The sequence below is a fragment of the Vombatus ursinus genome, unplaced genomic scaffold, assembly GCF_900497805.2.
Source record: "Vombatus ursinus unplaced genomic scaffold, bare-nosed wombat genome assembly UNPS02014781.1, whole genome shotgun sequence".
Lineage (NCBI taxonomy): Eukaryota > Metazoa > Chordata > Mammalia > Diprotodontia > Vombatidae > Vombatus > Vombatus ursinus.
The window spans coordinates 40,819,542-40,843,474 of NW_020954559.1; the positions used below are offsets into that span (position 1 = coordinate 40,819,542).

At 36.3% G+C, this 23,933-nt stretch overlaps 1 protein-coding gene and 1 long non-coding RNA gene across 2 annotated transcripts in view; one reads left to right on the plus strand and one right to left on the minus strand.

Moving 5' to 3' along the window:
* LOC114046297 (septin-10) overlaps positions 1-16,895 on the plus strand; it is a 51,171-nt gene extending 34,276 nt beyond the window's left edge. The window contains exons 8-11 of the mRNA XM_027866601.1: positions 951-1,119; positions 9,404-9,536; positions 15,286-15,473; positions 15,864-16,895. Coding sequence (XP_027722402.1) covers positions 951-1,119; positions 9,404-9,536; positions 15,286-15,473; positions 15,864-15,879 — 506 coding nt within the window. The 3' untranslated portion in view covers positions 15,880-16,895. The remainder of the gene's footprint in view (positions 1-950; positions 1,120-9,403; positions 9,537-15,285; positions 15,474-15,863) is intronic.
* Positions 33-23,933, minus strand: part of LOC114046298 — a 90,576-nt gene continuing 66,675 nt past the window's right edge. The window contains exons 3-4 of the long non-coding RNA XR_003569487.1: positions 6,771-6,883; positions 33-276 (exon numbers count right to left, since the gene is read on the minus strand). This is a non-coding gene — a long non-coding RNA (uncharacterized LOC114046298). The remainder of the gene's footprint in view (positions 277-6,770; positions 6,884-23,933) is intronic.

The window sequence follows — 23,933 nt, forward strand, 5'->3', positions numbered from 1 at the left end:
TTTTTTTTTTTAACTTCACCATGTTTTCATCGGTGTGGCTGTTTCTTCTCACAATTTCTTCATACTTTAGTAGTAGACAGTTTTGAAAGTGTTGTGCCTTCTCTCCTTCCTCCTCCACCTCAAGTCATCTGGTCCAGCACATATTAGGAACCTACTAAATGCTTGTTGATTTTTTTGTGGAGACAAATCCTTTGGTGCCAAGCCCCTTTGCTCAGCTGATCCTAAGATCTGTTCTAGTCTGTTCCTGGGACCATATGTCCAACCTTCTTCTGGATACTAGATACAATAATAATGATGATAAAAATACAAATTATTATATGCACATGTGTATATGTTATATATAATACGTATTTAACTGTTGGATATCAAGCTCTAATAAGAAAATACCTGTATTTTCTTAATGTAAGAAAAGTATAAAAAATTGGTCACTGTAGCATATTACGTTGTATTTATGCTAATTTGGGCACAACACATTTAGGCTGTTGGGAAAACATACTTTGTGTCATGTATAATATAGTAATAAGTACACTTAGGTATTATTTGACTAAAATTGCTCAGAATCTTGACGTTTATATCATTAGACTTTACTACTTTGAAAATAGCAAATGGTAGATGAAATAGCCCAGTGATATTTGTTTATGGACTGGTAACAGTACCAATAGAATATAGAATGGTATAACTCTATCTGTATTATATGTTTATATATCATATTATGCCAGTGGATAATTAGAAAATAGTATAAGATGCTGTCTACCCGCTAAACATTGAATTTTTAACATTTTCCTGATTTCTTAATTAATTTTGCTTATAATCTAACTATAATGCAGCTCCTTTGCCCTTGAAAAGAATACTTGGAATAGATCATACCTTACTTATTAAACTTATAATCTACAAGTTATTCAAATGTTTATGTTACATATCACTTTTCCTACTCTCCTTTTTCTGACTAGTGGAAAATGAAAATCACTGTGACTTTGTAAAACTCCGTGAAATGCTCATTTGCACAAATATGGAGGACCTGAGAGAACAAACCCACACTCGACATTATGAACTTTATAGGCGATGCAAACTGGAGGAAATGGGTTTTAAAGATGTAAGCCCAGAGAACAAACCGGTCAGGTAAATTGGACATTCTTTTGTATAGAAAGAACAGACATCATGTTGTAATACTTTTTTTTTATCTTTTTAGGCAATTGGGGTTAAGTGACTTGCCCAGGGTCACATAGCTAGTAAGTGTCAAGTGTTTGGTCTGAGGCTGGATTTGAACTCAAGTCCTCCTGACTTCAAGGCTGGTGCTCTATCCACTGCACCAGAAGAAATTTAACAGACTTTATAAAGGGATATATGGGAAAGGCAATTTTCAGTGTTGCATAGCGGACAGAGGGCTAGCTTTGAAGTCATAATTGACTTAGATTTAAATCCTATGTTTTTAACTTTTTTATTAATTTATTTTGATTTATCAACAATCACTTCCATAAGCTTTTGAATTTTAAATTTTTCTCCCCCTCCCTCCCCAAGATGGCATACAATCTGATATAGGCTATACATGTATATTCCTATTTTCATATTTTCACATTAGTGATGTTGTAAGGAAGAATTAGAACCAATAGGAAGAACCACTAGAAAGAAAACAAAACAAAACAGAAGAAAAAAAATAGTATGCTTTGGTCTGCATTCAGCCATAGTTCTTTCTTTGGATGTGGATAGTATTTTCCATCATGAGACCTTTGGAGATATCTTAGATCCTTACATTGCTGAGAATGGCTAAGTCTATCACCATTAGTCATAGCACAGTGTGGCTGTTACTGTGGATGACGTTCTCCTGATTCTGCTCACTTCACTCAGCATCAGTTCACACAAGTGTCTTTCTTTTTTTTTTATTAATTTATTTTGATTTATCAACAATCATTAAATCCTATTTCTGATGCATACTGGGTGTGTGGTCATAGATGGGTCATTTAAACTCTTTATGCCCTATGTAATTCTTACAAAGATTTTTAAGTTACAGAGACATTGGTTTTATGCATTGGTAGACAGAATGAGGAAGTTTCCTTATTGGGAGCTCCTTACATTAATGAAATTACAGGTCTGGTTCAAAACATTTGTTTCTTTGTCTTTTTATAGAGGCAGCATGATATAGTCTCTAGAGGGCTAGCCACCAAGCCACGAAAACCTGGGTTCAGAATCCTGCATCTGATTCATATGGCTATATGACCTTGGGCAAATTGCCCAGTCTCTCATTGCTCTAGGTAGCTTTCATAGATTAAAAGTTTCCAATCTGCGTTGGTAAAGGGAATTTACTTGGTGTTATATTCCTATTCTGATGAAAGAACAAATTCAGTCTCTCTGACCTTTATATACATATGTACATAGGAAAATGATGAAAGCTCATTTAAAAAAAAACATACAAAAACTGAGCACCAAGTATTCAGTTGAAAACTTCCTGGGAATAAATTTGAAGACCTATGTCACTTGATGGCTACATTTCCAACATTTTTTTTTTTGTTGAAATAATTTTAACTTTAAACCTTAATATTTCAGGACTTAAATAAACTTATAATTCTGATTAGATTTATCTTGATAAAGCTTTCCAGAAATTTGTCTTTCTAGATTTCTTCAGACATGGTTATTTCCTAATGGTATTTTTTTTATTTGTAAATTATTTAGGCCCTTTCTCTTCCTTCTCCATTCTGCTATCTGTATTTTAGTCGTATCTTGGTTTTGTACAAGGATGAGAACAGAAGGTAGTAATGTTGAACCTAAATCAGTTTGATTTTGCAACCTTATTAATCAAGGATCAATTTTAAATTTTGGGACAAGAGTTTTTTAATTTGTCTGAAGCTTTCATTTTTATAGATGTTCTGCCATAAAGCATTGATGACACATCAAGACTTCTTAAAAATGGATTTCTCAAGCACATACACAATGGCTTCAGTCATGATGTGAAATTAAAGTATTCTTCCATAATTGTGCAGCTACATAATTCATAGCAGGTGTCTGTCACTCTTTCCAGAGGAAAATCTGCCTTTAATTTACCTTAAGATGAAAAAAGAATGGCTTTGGTGGTTGGCCTGCGATTGACTAGGTTACGTTTCAGGATAGATCAGCTGATCGATTACCTGTGGCATGGTAAACCTTAGCTGGAGAGGTGTAACAGCAGAGATGTCCCAGATTTATATACTCTGATGTAGCCTGCCAAGAGCTCCAGTTATTGCAACTCATCTTCTGCTTTGTTTCAATAGTCATTGAAAACATAGTGTTTTCAGGTAGATGCTCACATTCAAGTAGCCCACTCAAACAAAGAAATGGTTTGTCTAATTCTGCTACTAAAAAACAACTGTGAAATTAATGGTTTAGTTAAGTACTTTTGTTAGCTGTAAAATTTAAGGGAGCTAGAAAATTTTTTCTTTGTGATTTTTTTGCCTTTGAAAAACTGATAGTTGGTTAATTGGTCAATTAACTTGGTCAATTTCTTAGCTTGGTCAATTTCTCCTAAAATTCAATGCAATACTATATCTTCCTGTACAAATGGTAGCTACAGTCTTCCTTTCTATAACTTGTGATTATTTCCGCTAATATTCTTGAGTGTCCTTAGTCCTTACTCACTTTTCCCCTTTTTCCCCTGGGAGAGAAAGAACAAGAGCTATTTTCTCCAATCATCTCCTATTTGTTATCTCATTGGCAGTATCCCCTGGCCTCTAGTCCTATTTCATCTCTCAGTTTCCAATTCCTACCATCCCAACAGGGCACACTCAACCATACTCCCTGCCCCTAGGATGAAATCAGCAAGGCAGTCTTCATTCTTCACAAAAGAAATAGAAGAAACAGGAATCTAGATTTCCCTTTAACACAATAGCTGAATTTTACTTTTGTATGTGTATGTATGTTTGGTGGCATAAGAGGAGATAACTTTTTCTTCTATCTGAACTTAATATTTCCCTTCAAAATCTTAAGTGAAAAAAGAGAATGGAGTAGGCTTATGGTTGTGGTTTGTTCTTCATTCTTGAAGAGGACCATGACATCAGGGAGATGATTAATGACTTGGATTTGACTTTGCACAGCCGTCCCTCACTCAGATCAAAGTCACCAGCCTTACTTTCTCCTCCAGAGCCATCTTGGTTCCAGTGGCCAGATATGATTAGGATGACTGGAGATGGCCTAGGATACAATGGGAGACCTTGGCCCTTTTAAGCTAAGGTCTTTTGAAGGTCTCACTTTGAGGAAGGCAATGCCCATTCAGTGAATAGGCCTCTTTAAGAAGTGAGTCAAGGATGGCTCCTTTAAAAAAAAAAAAAAAAATCAAACCGGGAGGGGAAGACCCTCAGGATTTCTGGCCAAAGGAGAAACTTTCTATTTTTACTATTTACTACTTACTATTCATTTTCACTCTGTTACTATTTACATATAGTATTTACATTCACTCTGAGCCAGGAGAGTCCAAAAATTAATTAGTAAGTAGTGCTTGGGGCAGGAACCTGTTGTTGTCCAATCCATGAGGTCCAGAATGAATTGGGTTTAAGGCTTGGTCTTTGAGAAAGAAATCTAGCCAGGAAAGAATGGGGTAGGCAGACCTGGAAAGGAAGGAGCCATCTTTGTAGAGAGGAACCAGGAGCACAAGCTGCAGGTTGTTATAGGGATTGGGCAAGGTTTTCAAGAACAAAAGTGAAGGTTAAGTTAGAAGTGAAAGGAATTAGAAAGATGAGGCTTAGTTCTACTTAAATTCACTTGAATGCTAGATGTTTTATTTTGAGAACGCTCAAAACATGGGAATGGTGCACCAGAATTGGGCCATGACCATGGGTTCCAATCATTAAATCTTATGCTTCCTTACTGTGTGAGTTTCTTAACATTGATCAGCCACTGTTACTATCTGTAAAATAATAATAACACTTTTAAAACTTTGAATTTTTTTAAACCACCTATCTGCTTTCCCTTTGTTATCATTAAGACCCTTGAAAGCATCCAAAGATTTGTGGGATTGTTTCCAAGACAGGAAGAACAGAGAAGCTGAGACTGTAATTGATCTGCAATAGGTAGCAGAGGCTAGAAACCTCGTCAGAAGCCACAGGTGGTCACAGTGAAAAGGGAATCCTGGGTTCTGCAGCCAGTCCCTGAACTAAGTGTGACATTCCTAGAATCCAAAAACAGACCTTCAGATGTGTTTTTCTCTTGGAAACATCCTGATATATAGTATGATAAGAATAAGAATAATACAGCACAGCTTAAATGGGCATATACTTTAGAGTTTTAATCCAAAGTTAGGTTTACAAAACCAATCTCCTTAGTTACCCATGTGGTTACAGATATGGCTTAGAGTATAATGAAACTTTATGTATTTTTAAAGTGACAATTTTTATAAGGATTAGTGGCTCAATTTAGACTTTCCTCATCAAATTTTTATGGTTAGCATATAGCTTAAGTAATAATATTAAAAAATAGACAGCAAATAATAGATAGTAAATGTCTGCTGAATTGATTTCTCATTCCTATAATGCTTATCAACTAAATACTTGCCAATTTATATACTTTTTACTTTTCATTTTTCATATGTGGTTTTTATTATGTGTGCCACTTCCATTTAATCTCTTTGGAATAATTTCTTAATTCTTTTATCCTCATTCATTTGGCTATATGGTCCCCAAGTTTCCTTACAAATGATTACCACAAATGATACTAATTCTTCTCTTTTACTCCCCCTTCTCTCAAGCAAACTGTTTTTTGCAATTTTTTCTAAATTTTGCATTACATTCAACCATTAGGCTATTGTATAAGTCGTGTTATATTTGTTCTTCCAACCTTTGTTTCATAAAATAGATTAAAGATTTTAATATCTTTGTCCTTCAGTCCTTCAAATTTCTATTTTATATTTTTATTTATTTTATAATATTCAATTTAACACTAAATATCTACTATGTACAGGGGATAATACTACATGAAAAAAATTACTAGCTCTATGCCTAGGGGTTTTCCCCCCCAAAAAATGCCTCCTTATATAGCTTTTCTATCTTTCCTTTTTAAGTATTCTGATTTCACCATCTTTTCAGATTTCCTTCTATAAGTCTTTTAACTTGGGAAAATAGAAATGTAAATAATTCACATTTTTGATGGCTACTGCATTAAAGTTACATGAAGCTGAGCAACAATTCCATTTACTCTATCTAAATCACCTTCTTCCAGAAGCAGCTAAACAGTCCTTTGAGATCATTTACCCTCCTATGTAGCATGATGTGGTAGAAAAGATCTATTCACATACAGGAGACTAAATATCTTGCTCATCTGATGTTACGAAAAGGCAAACAACAGAATACTTAAACGGTTCTAGTTAACACAAACACTGTTTCTAGTGTTTTAGGATCTCATATTTGGAGCTGAAAAGAATTCTAGAAGCCATCTAATACAATCCCCTCTTTTTAAAGATTAGGGTACTAGGGTCCAGAGGGCTAAAGTCATTGGCCCAAGGTCAAACAGAAAGTAAAAGACCTGGGTATTTTAACTCAAACTCTCTGGTTCCAAATCCAATGTTCTTTCCACTGTATAATACAGTCTCTGATTTATGGCTAAATTGTAGTGTTATTGGTTCTACCTTCCTCATAGAGATGAGGGAGATGGCAAGGGATAGAAAGAGAAAAGAGCATTTATTAAAACACTGTTTAATGGGGAAAGTAAACACACAAAGAGTATGGGACCATGTTGAAGAGACTGCAGGAAGTAGCAGTGGTATGAAAGTCCTGCTTCCAAATAAGATAAACCAAAGAAAGGGATTCACTTACCAGAGCTGGGGGGGAATGAAAGGGTATAATCCAAGTTTCTGATGAGGTGGAGATGGCCCAATAGTGGGGCCATGGTGAGGAGACAGTATGTCATGAGGATATATATTGATCACCTAGAGAAAAAAGAAAGCTAAGTATAGAATTAGTAATTTTGTGTTTTTTAGGGTCTGCATTTAAGAAAAGTAACATACATTTAATGTTGAACATAAATTTAATCTAAAACTTAAAAGTAAAAGACAAAAATATTGAACCCTTTTCCAGAGTTACGCTTGATGTAGTAAAAGTAATAAAAAAGTAATAATCTGCCTATGGCATGAAGTTCAATATAATATTACTATTTTGTATTTTACCTTTTTAAAATTAAATAATGATTAGGTAGCTTCTGTCCTTCAATTTCTAATAGATTTATGATCTCTTAGTATTTTCAGATTGTCTGGCTTTTTTTTGTTTTAAAGAATAATAGTAATATTTGACATTTACCAAGCCCTTGGAGTTTTACAAAGGAGTACCTATTTTTTGGGGGAGAGGACATATTCACAGAAGTGTATAGTGTATGTGTAAATATAATTCATGGAATGGTAGGATTATTAACATGATAGAGAAATGAACTTGGAGTCAGAGAGACCTCTGATACTCATCAGTCTGGTGACTGGGCAAATCTTTTAACTCTTTGAGCTTCAAATTCCTCATCTGTAAAAAGGGAATAATAATAGTACCTCCCTCAAAAGGTTATTGTGGAGATCAATGAGATAATATATGTATGTAAGTACTTTAAAAAGCTTTAAACTTGTGTAAATGTGACTTCTTATTATAATTGACTATAAGCCCATAGGCCATAAATGTACCTACTAGGTGCTTAATAAATGTTTTTTGAATTTAATTGAACTTTACAGATAAAGGAGCTCATTCATTTGTCCAAGTTTTCGTAGCTCATTAGTACAGATAGTATGAACTACTTTAATTCATTATTGAATTGTTGTGCTAGTTCAAATTTGACATCTTAATCTTCTAGCATGTATCTTGCGCAAGTCAGGAAACCTAAATAAATGGCATTAGAATGTTATGTTTTTAATTAATTGAGTATAATCTTATTTAAATTAAGTAAAAGAAATGCCTAGGTTGCACATGCTTAATTATTTCAGATTTAAGCAAAATTCTCCACTAAATCCTAAGAAACAACCTGGCACCCCGGAGGACTAACTGATATTTTTGCTATTAACACACTGGTCATTATAATTTATACTTCAGAATTGTTGCCTGGTGAAACTTTGGAATCTTTAATGCCCACCTTTGAAAAGCAGGTATATTCTGTAGTCAGAGTTGTGGAATTATTTAAAATCCTGGCATAATCATGACAATAAAATTGTGGCCATGGTTATTCCATGGGGGAATCAATCACTGAGTAGTTAAGTTTTCTAGGGACCTAAAGAGTTTTTGTTATATCAAAAAGCTCTTAAAATAACCATTTTCAGTCAAACAAAAAAAAATGTGTCAACACCATTTTTTCCTTAGAGTACATTGACTGTCTTTTAGTTTACACTCTGGCATCAGAGTGTAAGGAACTTGTAGTGAGAGCATTCTTACTACCAACTGAAACCAGCAACTCCTATGCTGTTGATGGTCAGAGTTGTTAGGATGCTGAGAAGTGAAGGGGCTTGCTCCTAGTCATACATGTGTTAGTGTCAGGACTTGAACTCTGATCTTCCCAGTTTAAGGACATCTCTCTATTCATTATGTAATACTGACTCAGAATTGTGCTCTCTGGGCATTGTCAAAATGAAAGGGAGATGCTTTATGTGAAAGTTATTTGAAAACTGTAAGTTACTATCACAAAGTATGGTATTATTATTACACTGTATATTGCCCCTGAGGACCTGGCACAGATTGAATATATGACGATTATTTGATACCTGACATTTTTTAAAAAAATGTACTAGAAACAAAGACTTTTCTGTTGATAGAGCTATCATGAAAGTGTTGGCAAGAGGTATTTTTTTCTTTGTAATTACTGTACTCTAATACTTCATATTTTAAATGTAAAATGCCACATAATTTAAATAGAATTTGCTATTTTGACAAATGGAAATCTTTGCCTTTGCCACAAGAGGACAATTAATTTCATTTGTCTCTTAGAACTCTTATGAATTGAAGGAAAAAAAAATTATTTTTGAAATATTGAAGGGGCAGCAAGGTGGCGCAGTGAAGTCAGGTGGATCTGAGTTCAAATCCAGCCTGAGACCAAACACTTGGCGCTTACTAGCTGTGTGACCCTGGGCAAGTCACTTAACCCCAATTGCCTTTTAAAAAAAAAGAAATATTGAAGAGAATCTGATAGCATTGAACCTCTGCAAATGAGAAATCTGCCTCATGGAGAGTTCTCTAAGAATTTCAGTAGAATTGTGCCTCAGGGAATTTCAAATTGTGTTAAATGAACCAGAGTTATGTAAGTCCTGCTGTTAATTAGCACGCATTATGCTTCATCAGTTTCATAGGATGGGAATTCTGTGTGTTGGGTTGCTCTGATGGAGGGGTGTACAATTGATTGATAGTTTGATTGGTCGTAGAGCTTGCCTATGTTTGCATTCTCATTTCAACCTAAGAATTCATTGCATTTTATGTTACCTCACTTTTAGTCTTCAGGAGGCCTATGAAATCAAAAGACACGAATTTTATGGTGAACGTCAAAGGAAAGAAGAGGAGATGAAACAGATGTTTGTGCAGAGAGTGAAGGAGAAAGAAGCAATCTTGAAAGAAGCTGAGAGAGAAGTAAGTGTTGCCGGTTTGGGTTTTGTTTGGTTTGTATGTATCTTGTTTATTTCATTTGAAAGAGTTTATTTATTGTACTCCAGGAGACCACCTGCTATTGCTTAGAAAGTTATCTTTCCAGCAAGCATATTTTAAATAAATATTTTACATTTGAAATGAGAAATTTGACTTACAAAAATTGGGCCCAGTAGGGGGAGTACTCTTTCAACAGAGAAGTCCACTCACCCTAAATGTGATTGTGCCAGCATACCATTCATTGGGTATTAGGGAGCCATAGATTTTTTAAAGAGCAGACTGATTCAGTCTATCCAAATTTTAAAAAGTAGGTCAGGAAGTGATACAGAGAATTGATTGGAGGAAAGAAAGGGGTGGTCAGAACACTTGTTAGGAAGCTATTGGATTGGCTGAGGAGTATGGTAATAGGAGAACTGGTAGAATCGCTTGGATTTGTCAGGATTTGGTCACTGGTTGGGAGAGAGATAATTCAAAAGTAACATTAAGTTTTTGAATCTTGGAGAAATAGTTGTCAGAATGAGGAGCAGGTTTAGGAGGAAAGATAAACTTGCTTTTATACATTGAGCTTGGGATGCCTATTAGACATCCAAATGGAGATGTCTTATAGACAACTGTAAATAAATGTGAGTCTGGAACTCAGAAGAGAGTCAAAGTCTGGATTTGTAGTAATCTGGATTGCGAGTTATCTGCATAGGGCAGCTAAGGGGCATAATGGATAGAACACTGGGCCTGAAGTCAGGAGATCTCATCTTCCTGAGTTCAAATGTGGCCTCAGACATTTACTAGCTGTGTGACCTTAGGGAAGTCACTTAACCCTATTTGTCTCAGTTTCTTCATCTGTAAAATGAGCTGGAGGAGAAAAAGGCAAACCACTCTAGTATCTTTACCAAGAAAATGCCAAATGGGGTCATAAAGAGTTAGATGTGACTGAAAATGATTGAACAACAAAAGAAAAGAAGGTAGCCAATGAGTGGTCCTTCTGAAAAGGCCTACTTAACATAATCAGGTAGACACAAAGGAGGCAAGGTCTGAAACTATAGCCAGGTTTTCTAGAATAATGATGGTCTTTCTGAGAAAAATAGAAAAATTTTTGACATTGAGTAGTTCAAGAAAACATTGGTAAGCTACTTTTATTTTTTTCCCCTTTAAAAAATTTCTGGACTTAACTAATGGATCTTTTTCTTCTTTTTAAAAGAAAAAATTTAAAAATCTTTTTATTCTGAACTTGACAAACAACAATAAAATGAGCGGTTCCCAGTACATTTTAGGATAAGAGGGAGGACATTGTACATGAAACCATAAATCTTTTTTGTGGAGCTTTTCTTTTTTAGTATGTGATAAATTCAACATGTAACTTTCATAGCTGTCCAGCTTGTTTGTTAAGTCCTTCTGGCTTTCTCTTTCATTTTTGGAAGCACTGAAAAAAGAAAGGAAATTCCCATATTGACTGTATCCAAAAATGTATATCTTTGTTCTGCCTCTTGAGGCCTCCACCTCTATGTCAGGAGGTGACATCCCGTGCTTTCATCCTCAGTCCTCTGGAATCATTGATGGTCATTACATTGATCAGAGTTTGTTTTCCTGGTTCTGCCTGTTTCACTCTGTCTTCCCAAGCTTCTCTGAAATGATCCTCTTAATTTCTTATGGCACAGTAATATTATATTACATTCATATACCCTAAGTTCAACCATTCTCCAATGGATGAATATCCTCTTTGCCGCTACAAAAAGAATAGCTATAAATATTTGTGTGGATGGATCAAAAGGAATGCAGTTTAATAACTTTTGGGGCATAGATAAATGTTCCAGTCATTCCGGAGAGCCATTTGGAACTAAGTGTTAGTGACTGAGAGCATTTTTTTCATAGGTCTGTGGGAAGTTTAGATTTCTTTCTTTGACCTTCATCAGAGAAAACTTGCTACAAAGATTTCCTCCCCCCTCCCCCAGTTACCCATTTCCTTTCTGATTTTAACTGCCTTAGTTTTGTTTGTATAAAAACAAGATTGCCCGTTTTTTCTTCTATGGTCCTCTCTTTCTCATTTGGTCATGAACTATTTATTTATCTGTCTAGAGATCTGCAAGATAATTTCTTTCTTGCTCCTCAGATTTGATATGAAGTGACTTTTTATATATGTCATGTGTCTTTTTGGATCTTGTCTTGGGATTTTTTCCAGACTGTTTTCTAGTTGTGCCAGCAGTTTTTGTCAAATTGTGAGTCCTTTCTCTAGTGGCTGGAATTTTGGGATTTATCTAGACTAGTTTAACTAGACTAAACTACTATGATCATTTGCATATTCTGCAACCTATTCTGTTCCACTGATCAGTTCATGTTAGTTTGTTGTTTTTAATCAGTATCCAACAGCCTTAACAGTATCAGTTTAACAGTATCAAACTGCTTTGTAGAAAGTTTGGTATGTGGTACAGCCAGATCTCTTTCCTTTCTACTTTTCTCCCCATTATTTCCCTTGATCTGTTTTTTCCTCTAGAAGAATTTTATTATTTTTTCTAACTTTGTATAAAACAATCCTTTGATTGCTCTGACACTGAATAAGTAAATTAATATAGGTCATATTGGCATTTTTATCATATTGGTTTAGCCTAGTCCTATAAATCAGTTCTTTCAGGAGTAATAACTTTAACTTGAGTGGATCTAGTTTGTATGGCAAAATATATTATTGTTGAAAGAGTGCTTGAGTAAAGAGAGGAGATCTGGGTTTGAATTCACTTTGACACTTTTAGCTGTGTGACGAGTCACTTACTGTGAGGCATTTTACCTAGTTCCTAGCCTCTTATGTGGCTTCCATTAGGCAATATAGATAAACACTTTGTAAACCTTAAAGGCTACATAAAAGGCAGCTATTGTTATTATTGTTATTAATATTATTATGTGGACCAGGTTAATTAGGGCTGTATTTATGGGACTATGTCTATTTTTCCATCACCCTGGAAGTGTTTTACATAAATTGTTTGTTCAGTTGTTTTTCAATTGTGTCCAGCTCTTTGTGACCTCATGTGGGATTTTCTTAGCAGAATAGTTTGCTGTTTCCTTCTCCAGCTCATTTTACAGATGAGGAGACTGAGGCAGATAGGGTTAAGTGGCTTGCCAAGGGTCACACAGCTAGTGTCTGAGGCCAGATTTTAACTGGAGTCTTCCAAGACTCCAGGCCCAGTGCTCTATCCCCTGGGCTACCTAGATGCCCACTTTTCACATACAGTAGATGCCTAATCAATAGTTGTTGAATGAATGAACCTAAATAAGGGTCATTGTTCCTTGAGGATGCTCTTTTTCCATAATTTTATATAGTCCTGCAAAGTGGTGCACAAATTAGTTTTTTTTTCAAGTTGAATGATATTTTAAATGCAGTAAAGGAGCTTGCTATCGAACAGAATCCTCTTGTGAATAATTTGAGAAAATGAATTATTTCCTAGTTTTTGTTTAAATTGGGATTTTTGTTTACACATTTCATTCATACGTTCAGATTCATATAAGCAAGTCACATGAGCAGTTGCTTTTGTACAATGACTTTGCGCTTTGTAATAGTATACATATTTTAGCTGCTTTTATTTTTTATAATTTATCAAGAGGCAAACATATGGCATTGGCAACCTGTGATGGATTAGTGGATACTTATAGGCAATTCCAATTCATTTGAATACTTATAATAACTATTTTAAAAGTTCACTGGGGAAGAGTTTTGAAACTGTTTATCTGCAGCAGTTTCATGTATCAGAGCATTGGACAGGGGAGTCGAGAGCCCAGATCTAGTTGTGGCTTTGTCATATAAACTTGAGTAGGAAAGTCACTTCAGTTGTCTGCATGATGGTTTTCTTAACTTACACAAATGAGGGGTTTAGACTATGTGGTCTCAGATCCTTTTCATCTCTAGAGTGCTATGATTTTAAGTAGAGGCAACACCTAGACACCTAGATGATGATAAATTGTTTCAAAAATGGAATTGTGAACATATTTCCCCATAGGAACAATCACAAATGATTATTAGGTTCCAAAGCCAGCCTACAAAAACCCACTTAACCAAACAATGTATTTCAAATATAATGTATACCTATTGCAATATAAATTACTATTGTTAGAACACTAATATTTGGAAAAGGCAGAAAAGCAATAAGTAGATATTCTTTTTTCTCCTGAAGTTCTCTTCTTCATCAGCTTTAGGCAGATATTGACTTCTTTACCTTCTGTCAAAAAGCTATTTCTGTCTAGAATTAAGCCCTTGCTCTGCTGCTTTCTCCCTCTCAACTATCCCTCTCACTTTACCAAATTCCCCAATACCACTCTGACCTGGGAAAGCTAAATGGGCTGTGAGTCCAGTAGGATTGACTCACTCATTTGATGTCCTGGTAGGGAAAAGGAGAGATTCTTTAATTTTTTTTCTACTGTTAGCCTCTTTACTGAGTGAAAGCCAGGAAGAATCCAGGAATCTTGGCTAGTCAGTTAATGTACCAGGTCAGGGAGGGATTAAGGGCTCTCTGTTTTCCCAGTGGTTTCTTGGGAGGGAAGGTAATTTAACTTTTTAAAAAATTAAATTTTTGTTGATGTCTTGTTTTTGTATCATCTGTATTTTACCCTCTATCCCCTCACAGAAAGCCATCCCTTATAAGTTCTCATTAGCCTCTTAATTATTTTCTAATAATAATTATTATTTGTCAAAGAAGGGTCAAATCTGAAATTGGTGAGACTAGGTGGCCTGGAGCAGAGATTTTTGAATAAGAGGAATCCATGCTGGTTGTATTGGCTGACAGTCCAGCTGGTTGGAGAGAGATGGAAAAGAGGATCATAATTTCATTTATAGATGAAAGAAACCATATAATTCTAACTCCTCATTTTGCTGATGAGGAGCCCAGGCCCAGAGAAGCTAAATAATTTGCATAAGGTCATACAATTAGTAAGTTTTTACTTCAAAATAAAATCACAAAATCGAAGAATTCTTAAATTTTTATGTATGGAACAGACATCAGTAGTAGTCAGCTAATACCACTCATACCCCCTAAAGGAATCTGTACTCTAAAATACTGACAAATGGTCATCTAGCATCTGCTTGAAAACCTTCTCTGGGGTGGGAATCCACCTCCTCCAAAAATCAAATTCTTAGGAGTCTTTTAGATTCCTAAGCACACTGAATCAGATTAAAATGCGACAGGAAATGTTCTAAGAAAAATAAAAATGCAGTACAACATAGATAATGGTAATTTATGACTTTCTAAATTAATATGAGACCCACAGGGATCTATTTCTTTTTGAGTTTGACACCATTGGTATGGGGTATAAGGCACTGGGTCTTGGATTCAGGAAGACCTAGGTTCAAATCTGTCCTAAACACTTACTAGTTGTGTCAACACAAAGCAAATCACTTAACCTCTCATCCTGATATGTAAATAATAATAGCACCTACCTCACAGGGTTGTTATGAAGAGCAGAGAACATAATATTTATACATAATATATTTAGTATATAAAATACTTTACAAACCTTAAAGTAATACTTTAATGTTAGAAAATACCTTAAAAATAGCAGAGGGCTCTGAATATTAGCATTCTGATTTATTTTGTAATCAAATATATCTTTAAAATGATGATAAGAGACAGTGGGGAAATTCTATATATGAGTTTATACTTGTATTGTGTTATGCACTTGTGAAAGTTTCTTGCTGAACTGATTCTTGGAGTTACACTGCCACCACATGTATGGTAATCAGAACTACACACGTGTTTTTCAGCTGCAGGCCAAATTTGAACATCTTAAAAGACTTCATCAGGAAGAAAGAATGAAACTTGAAGAAAAGAGAAAGTATTTGGAAGAAGAAATAATTGCTTTTACTAAAAAGAAAGCTGCATCTGAGCTACTCCAAAATCAGCCTTTAAATGCATCTGGTACCAGTGTGAAGAAAGAAAAGGATCGTAAGAAGTAAGTATTCTCTGAAACCTAGACCATCAATGCAGAAAAAGCTATTACACTGAAAAAGGATGGGAGCCAGGAAAAAAGATAACTTTTCTTTGAGTCTCTCCTGTGTCTGGAGTATACTTATGATAAATTCAGACCTGTTATCTCTGTTCAAACTCAAACTAAAATTGGACTTTAGTCTTTAAAGGCAGTGCAAAGATATTTAAAAAAAAAAAAAGATTAAAAAGGCCTTTATTCTTAGAATAGTTTTTCTTGTCTGATTTTGCTGATATGAACTCTATGAGAATTTTTATTTCAATAAGGCTTCCAGACTTTAAATTCCAGTTTGCAATGTTTTCTGTTCTCTTTTCTCATATGCCAATTAGTCAGCACTCTTTTCTTTTCCTCTTTCAGCTCCAGCTTTATGTAATACAGAAGTTCCAGATTTATATAGCAAAGACGATCACACGAGCAAACATTATGTTTAGAAGTATGCTTTGATTTTCTTTTTATTATGTAGTGTGTTTTTTGTTGTTGTGCTGCAACTTTTTTTTTTTTACTAAGGACACATGTTAGATGACCATAGCAACTAACAGTTATGAAAAGATATTTTGAAATAGAAGGCCAATATATATGCCATAAGTTACTGATAATAGTCTTTATTGCTGCTACTTCGAAATGCACTTAAGCTGTCTCTTTGTATTGCCAAATTATTGACCCTTTGCAAATGCATTGTACCAAAGATAAGACTCAATGCTGTTTAAAATACAGCACTCTGTCACAGTACAAAGGCTGTATTGCATGTAATTGCATATTCAAATGAATATGTACAAGAATCATTCTTTAAAAAAAACAAAAACCAATCATTTTTATTATTTTAACATACTAAATACCATTAATTTTTAGAGCTTTAAAGTAATACCTTGCCTCTTACTAGTTATAGATGATTGGTAAGGACTTTTTATAGCTGAATCATCCAATTATGGAATATGATTACAAGCTTTTCTATCTTGACTTGCCATGCTGATGAATGAATATGTGAGGAAAAAATGCCTAAGTTTGGCACCCTCTTTTCTAGTGATTGCTGCCCTGGACATTTTTATGATATTTGCTTGTGTTTCATTGATGCATACCACCTAATTATTTGAGTACTTTAAAACCCTGACTGGTATGTTAGGGAGGAAAAAAAAAGTGGTAAGTCCATAGAGATAGAAATTAATGCTCAGACAATAATCAAAAACATCTTACTATTAAAGATGTATACAAATTTTTAGATATCTCTGTCTTCTCTACCTACAATGAATGTTTGAATTCAAAGTGCCTTAGTATCATGAGTAAGAAAAACGACATGGTTTTTAACCATTAGTTAACAGTAATAGTTTTTGGTTAATATTCTTTTTTTGTATTTGAATATCTTTAATAAAACTGACACTTGTAACAAATTGATATATTTGCAAAATGTGTCTAAATCACTTTAAACCTAAGTCATCATTGAGAAACCTTTGAATGTAAGTCTTCCTGATTTATTCAGCCTGTAAGTAGCCTTTAACATACGCATAGCACAAAGTTTGTCCTATTATTATCACTTGAAATCTTCTCCACAACCTGGTGAGGTAAGTGAGATAACCATTTGCCATTGCCATCCTGATTCAGGTAAAGCCTCTCAATTTAGATGCCCTGGTTTCTTAAGGTCACTTTTTATGTCACTTTATTATTAAATGTTAACAGGCATTATAGGTATGATAGAAACAAAGCAATGACTTCTTTTTACAGCTGAATAAGGATTCCAGTTCTATTGGGCTAAAGGACGCAGTTAACCTTCCTGTCTATGTAGCTATATGATATAGCATGAAACTTATTCATTCTCTTGACCATACTGACAAGCCTAAATTTTCGATGTTTAAAAAGGCACAAAATTTAAAAATCTAAATTCATGAAATATGCATTGGGAAGTGTCTATTTGAATTAAGTTGAATTAGTCTAGCTTTGGCTAGACTAATCACTATATGTCTCCTTTCAATGCCTCACCAAATCTCCTTAAAACTTAGACTGTATTCTAGGTTTTTGGTTGTACAATCTCTACTACATGACTCACTTGAATGAAGTTCTTTTTTTTTCTTACTGGGAAAGAAGTCATGTTTAAAACAGTTTGCATAAATCGTGAATAGAGACTACCCACATTTATAGCTATATGCAAAATGCTTCAGTGCATGGCTTCTATTTGTTCTGGCTGGTTACCAATGTTTAGCAAAACTTTAAAGCCTCTCTTCAATAAGTTCTCTTCCAAAATGATTTTATGAGACCCAGTCCCCTCTTTATATTGTTTTCCTTCCTAGTTAGTGATTTCTTTTTTCACTGTAGGTGGGCAGAGCATTCTGTTCTCTTTATCTACCTCCCTTTTTAAAATCTGGAAGGAATGAACATGTCGTTTGAATGGGTTGTTTGAATGACTAGTTACCTTGAGTTTGAATGACTTTCACGATAGTAGCCTAACTATTATTTGTATCTTAGGTATTTCCACAAATAAAGGCAATAAATACTTATCTACTGTTTAAATTAGGGACTGAGGTTATTTGTGAGCAGGTATTTATATATATACACACATATATAATATAAAAAAATTTTTTTTTTTGATAGGGCAGGAAGAAGGCCCAAGGAGGATGGGCTGGTAAAGGTCTGTTACTAGGCAGAATTGTTAAGACAGAAGAACTTGTGTACTTGGTCAGTGATTTTGCTAAGACCAGGGGGCTGCAGCTCTATAACACAAGTTCAGTCTCCTTCCAGAATTCTTATTTCTTTCCTCTTTCTTAGGTACAAATCACACTCTCTCTCCTTACATTTCATCTAACTCTTTCCTAAGCCTCTAGATGTATACTTTTTTCTGGGACATTTAATTAATGTCTAAAATTTAATAATACTTTGTACCATAACTCTCCTTTTCATGCTATATTGGTATATAGCCTTATGTCTTCTATCAAATTTCTAGATATTGTAGTGGAAGTTTGACACCTAAATGTATTCATAGTAAAACATATTATTAAGAGTAGGGAAGGGAGGAAGGTGAATGATGACATTTCCTTTTTACATTTCCTTTTTGTAGGGCAGTATGGCATTATGTTCAGAAGTATTTATCAGTTTTTATAGGATAAAAATAAGCCTCCTTAAGTGGACCGCTTGGGAGCATATTTCTGGCATATCTTAATCCACACCTATGTAAATGATTTAAATAGCATCCCTGAGCTTTGTGTCAGAACCATCTCTGAGCCAGCCTCTCTACCACACCACCAGGAATATTACAGTAAGAATGAGAAAACTTCTATACCTTGGCTGATGGCTCACTGTTCTCAACCAGTATATGAATCAGCAGTGAAAGTGGAATGTTTCTTCCCTCCACCCCACCTTTAAGCCTGTGGGAAAATAATGTGACCAGTATCCATATACAACTTAGACATCCCTCAGAATGAGTTAAATGCCCCTTGAGTAGAAATTGCTTGTCCCTGTATGTGAATCATGGGCTTCCCCAATGATGCTAAAAGGATTACTCTGGTATTAGTTTCCTATTCAGTTCAACAAATATCTATTAAATGCAGTGGATCGAGTACCTGGTCTGGAGTAAGGAAGACTCATCTGTAAAATGAGGTAGAGAAGGAAATGGCAAACCACTCTAGTATCTTTGCCGAAAAAACCTCAAAGGGGGTTACAGAGAGTTGGACATGAGTGAAAACAACTGAAAAACAACAAAAGTGTATAGCACACAGTATACTAGGCAAATGCAAAGTAAAACAGTCCTTACCTTCAGAGCTTATGGTCTCGTCAGAGAATGCCACATTTTTAGGGCATGGTATAGTGGAAAGTGTATTGAACTTGGGAGTCACAGGACCTGAATTTGAATCCAAAGCCTGCCCTATATGACCTGTATACTTCCTACCCAGAGCAAACCACTAGTTTGCTCATCTGTAAAATGAGAGGATGGACCTCTAAGATCTCTTTCATATGTGTGATCCTGTGGAAAACTATGATCCAAGGTAGGATGTTATGCTTACAATTGGAGAGATCCGGACCACAACAGCTAAAGAAATTTGCAGAGAAAGAACACTTTGAGAGAAGACAGATTTTCCCTTTGCTGGGAAAAATCAGGGAAGGCAGATGCAGCATGAGGAGGTGGCACCTATATTGAGCCTTGAAGGAGAAAATGATGTCACCAGGCCTAGAAGTACATTTGGAAAACAGGAGGCAGCGTATCAGGCAATAGCTAAATCCTTGGGAGGGTGTCCCCAAGAAAATGCTATGAAAATTGTATTAGCATATGCCAGGACCTATAGCATATTTAAATTTATCAATTTGAATGAATAAAAAAATTGATCAAATATTATTCGAATGGCACCTTGTTTGAGAGGGAAGAGGAGCGCCAAAGGAATGTTGTCTTTCTGAAGTCAAGGGATAAGAGAATATTCAGGAGAAAGGGACAGACAGGAATGCTAAATCTTATAGAGCAGTCAGGGAGGATGAAGACAAAAAAGTCCATTGGATGTGGCAAGTCAGAGGTCTCTGGAAACCTGTAGGGGAGATGAAAGCAGGAGTTAGATCACAAGGGGATGAAGAAAGAGTGAGTGGAGAGGCAGCTGGGTGGTCCAGTGGATAGAGCAACTGGCCCATCAGTCAGGAGGACCTGAGTTCAGTTCTGACCTCAGACACTTATTAGCTGTGTAACTCTGGGCACTTAACTGGGCACTTAACTCTGCCTCAAAAAGAAGGAGAGTTGGGAAAGGTAAGGGAAACAGGTATAGACATCTTTTTCAAGTTTGGAGATGAATGGAAGGGTGGAGGGAATACTTTTTTTTTTAACAGTTGGGGAGAACTAAACATTTTTGTAGGCAAGTGACAAGGAATAATGAAGAGGGAGGTTAAAGATGCATGAAAGAGGGGATGGTGATGGCTGGGGCAAGGTCCAGTTACAGTAGAAAGAGTACTATATTTGCAGAAAGAGGAATTGGATTTGAGTCTACTTTTGCTGCTTACTAACATACTGATGATTTCATGATGGTGAAGAACAGGCTTTTGTGTTTAATTGAGGTATAGCCTTATTTCCTAAGCCATTTATGGGAAAGTCCTGTATTCTCTCAGAGGAAACAACATATACTTACATAAAAGTACTTATAAAATATGTAATATATGTGTGTTTGTGTGTGTGTATGTAAACAAGATAAATTCCACAGTAGTTTGGCATGGGTGAAGAGAAAGCATTAGCTAAGGGGGAGATTTGGAAGTCTTTAAAAAAAAACAAAACTTTTGAAAGGCTTTTTTCTCACCCAAAAAAGGTTGGGCTTGAGCTGAGCCTTGAAGGAAATTTGAGATTCCTAGGGGCAGAGGTGAGGACGGAGTACATTCCAGGCATGGGTGAGAGTCAGTAGAAAGGCATAAAAGATAGTAGGTGGACTGTCATGTGTGCAGAATAGTAAGAAGGCCAGTTTGACTGGAATATAAAGTATGGGAAAGAGTAAATATAATAATAAATCTGGAAAGGCAGATCAGGGCCAGATTGTGAAGGGCTTAAAATGCCTACCAAGGAATATAAATATACATATATCCTAGAAGTAAGAAAGTCACTGGAATTTATTGTGTGTGTTGGGAGGGCAACGGAAACTGCTGTAGTCAGATTTGTACTTGAAGAAAATCGCTTTGGCTGTGTGAAGGACAGATCAGAGAGGATAGAGACTTAAAGCAGAGAGACCAGTTTTGAAGCTATTGCGATGGTATAGGCTAGAAGTGATGAGGTCATGGACTATGATGGTAGCCTATGATGACTATGGTATTGGAAGAATAAGAGAATGAATGTGAGAAAGATGGAGGTAGGAATTAGATTAAGCAACTGAAGGGGCAGCTAGGTGGCATAGTGGATAGAGCACTGGCCCTGGAGTCAGGAGGACCCAAGTTCAAATCCAGCCTCAGACACATAATACTTACTAGTTGTGTGACTCTGGGCAAGTCATTTAACTCCAATTGCCTGACCTGCCCCCCAAAAAGATTAAGCAACTGATTGTATACGTGGGATAAAGGAGAATCAGGAGTCAAAGATAAAGCAAATGTGACTAAAAAGATGGTAATGCCCACAATAGAAATAGGGGAGTTCAGAAGAAGAATGGGTTTGAGAGGAAAGATAGAACATTCTCCTTTGGACATGTTATGTTTGAAATATTTATGCAATATGAATTTTGAAGTGTCCAATAGGTAGTTGATGATGCAGGAATGGATCTAAGGAAAGAGAATGAATATATATGTGTATGCACACATAATATTTATTACATATACACATTTATAATATATAAAATAATGGATAGTTGATTATGGCAAGTTTTACCAGCATGCTACACATGTTTCTCATTGTTCTGCCTGGAGACAAAGATTTCCCATTTGAAAGCACCTTTTTATAGTTCTTCAGCATAGCAATATCTAATCTACCTATAGCCCTTTACAGTAATGCCTAAATTCTCAAGGTATTGGGGTGGGGGGAATTATAGGCCTGGGATCTAGTAAGCTTGAATCCTGATTGCACATTCTATTCTTTTTATGCTTCTAGAGCAGTGTTCTTGATGGGGTGGAAGGTAGGAAAAAAGGAAGGGTCAGGGTAGCATGACCCCAAGGGGTATATGTGATCAATCACCTAGTGTAGAAAGTCGTGTTGCATCCCATCCTCTCAAGATAGCCTGTCTGGGGGTTTATCTCCAATCTTTCACCCTGTGCACCTCTAACAGCAAAACAGCTAGGGATAAGTGATCCTTTTTAAGTTCCAGGACAATAAGGCCATTCTTATTCCAAAGTGACTGAGAAAAAGGTGCTAAGTGGTGAAATGCCAGAGAATGACATCAGCCTACTCCAAGTATATTTAGTGCTAAGGAGGTCTAGCCCGTAATTGTGGCATGATCTGGGCCAAAGCCAAAAATATTGGCCAACTGATCAAAGAGCCCACCCACTGCTTTGGGGACTCTCAGTTGTCAGGAAAGCCCTATAGGTAAGTTAGCTCCCTAGCAGACATTAGCTAAAGCATCTGGAATGAAGGTGCAACTGCCATCCCCTCTTGTAGAGGCTAGTTTACAGGGCAATCAGTTTTGTAGTAGCATTTCCTTGATGGCTGAGCCAAAGACAGGTAGCAATGACTTTGGTGGCCTTTAAATTAAACTTGCATGTCAAGGTCACAATCTCCAGCCTGGCTTTTCCCTCACCATACCATAAAAGAGCTCTACCAAATAAGTACTCAGTGTCTAAGACAGGGACAAAGTTGTGAGTTCTTCTCAAGGATAGGACAGAAACATTCTGAATGGCTTGGAAAACAGCCATAGAAAGAGGTGCCATACCAACCAAGAAGTAGGCTCAAGAACCACATAGTGGAGGTAATGCCAGAAGTGTAGGTTTGCTCAAGATGGGTTTTTATCCCCAAAATGGTCATGACCCTTCTAAATCATTCCATTTTAATGGACTGTATGAATGATATTAAGGACATATTGAACGTGAGTTATTCTGGCAAACTCTCCTGTCTAGGGACAGTCTCCTGGGCAGTAAGTCTGCCACTTAGCTGCCCAAGGGGTATCACTGGGATCTAGAGAGATTGACTGGCAGTACTATAGACTAGAAAGAGTGTTCTTCACGGGAATCAGGACATGCATTGAAAGGGGATAAAACAACTGTGTACTACCAAGAGTATTTTTGAAGTATGGCAACATACCTAAAACCTAATCTTTATAAAGTCAGCAAAGGGCAAGGCACAGGAAGAAAAGGCTATCCCTGACTGACTCCTTGCTTGCTGCCAACAAACACAGAGGTCTCTTCCATTCTTAAAAAAGCTCTCTAGATCCTCTCCCAGCTCTACCTCTGTATTTTGCCATGATGTCTCAGCCTGGAAGCTTCAGTGAGGAAAGTCTCCTCAGCCTGGAGCAGTCCTTCTGTTGCCTCTTCCCATTGGTAAGTACATCCCAGAACCTTCATTTTGAGGAAAGACCCAAGCCAGCCACCCTTCACTCCTTGTCTGAGTCTACTTCTTGGAGACAGAGTCAAGATAGTGGAATAGCAGGAAGAGGTACATACAGCCCAGCTCCCCCACCACACCTCCTCCACAAAAATCTAGAAAAAAACACCAGACTTGATCCTGATTAAGAAACTCAAGGAAAAATCCATGGTTTTTTTTTTTCTGGCCTAGTTTGGCATAGACAGGTCTGTGGATACTGGGGACAGGGTTTGGCCAGGAGTGTGCTCCATGAAGCATCCAGGGGCTGAAAGAAGACAGGTTGTATACCAGGGCAGGAAGCAGTGAGGCAAGAAGAGGTTCCAGGGAAATGGGTGCCATCTGGTAGCTCTTGTCTCTATCCAGTTCTGGGTGGACTGAAAAGGGGACTTGCACCTAGGGGTGAGGGAGAGGAGTGGTCATTGGCCCCTAGCTATGTACTGAGCAAGGAACAAGTTCAGAAGCCAAAAGGAGCTGTGTGATTCTGA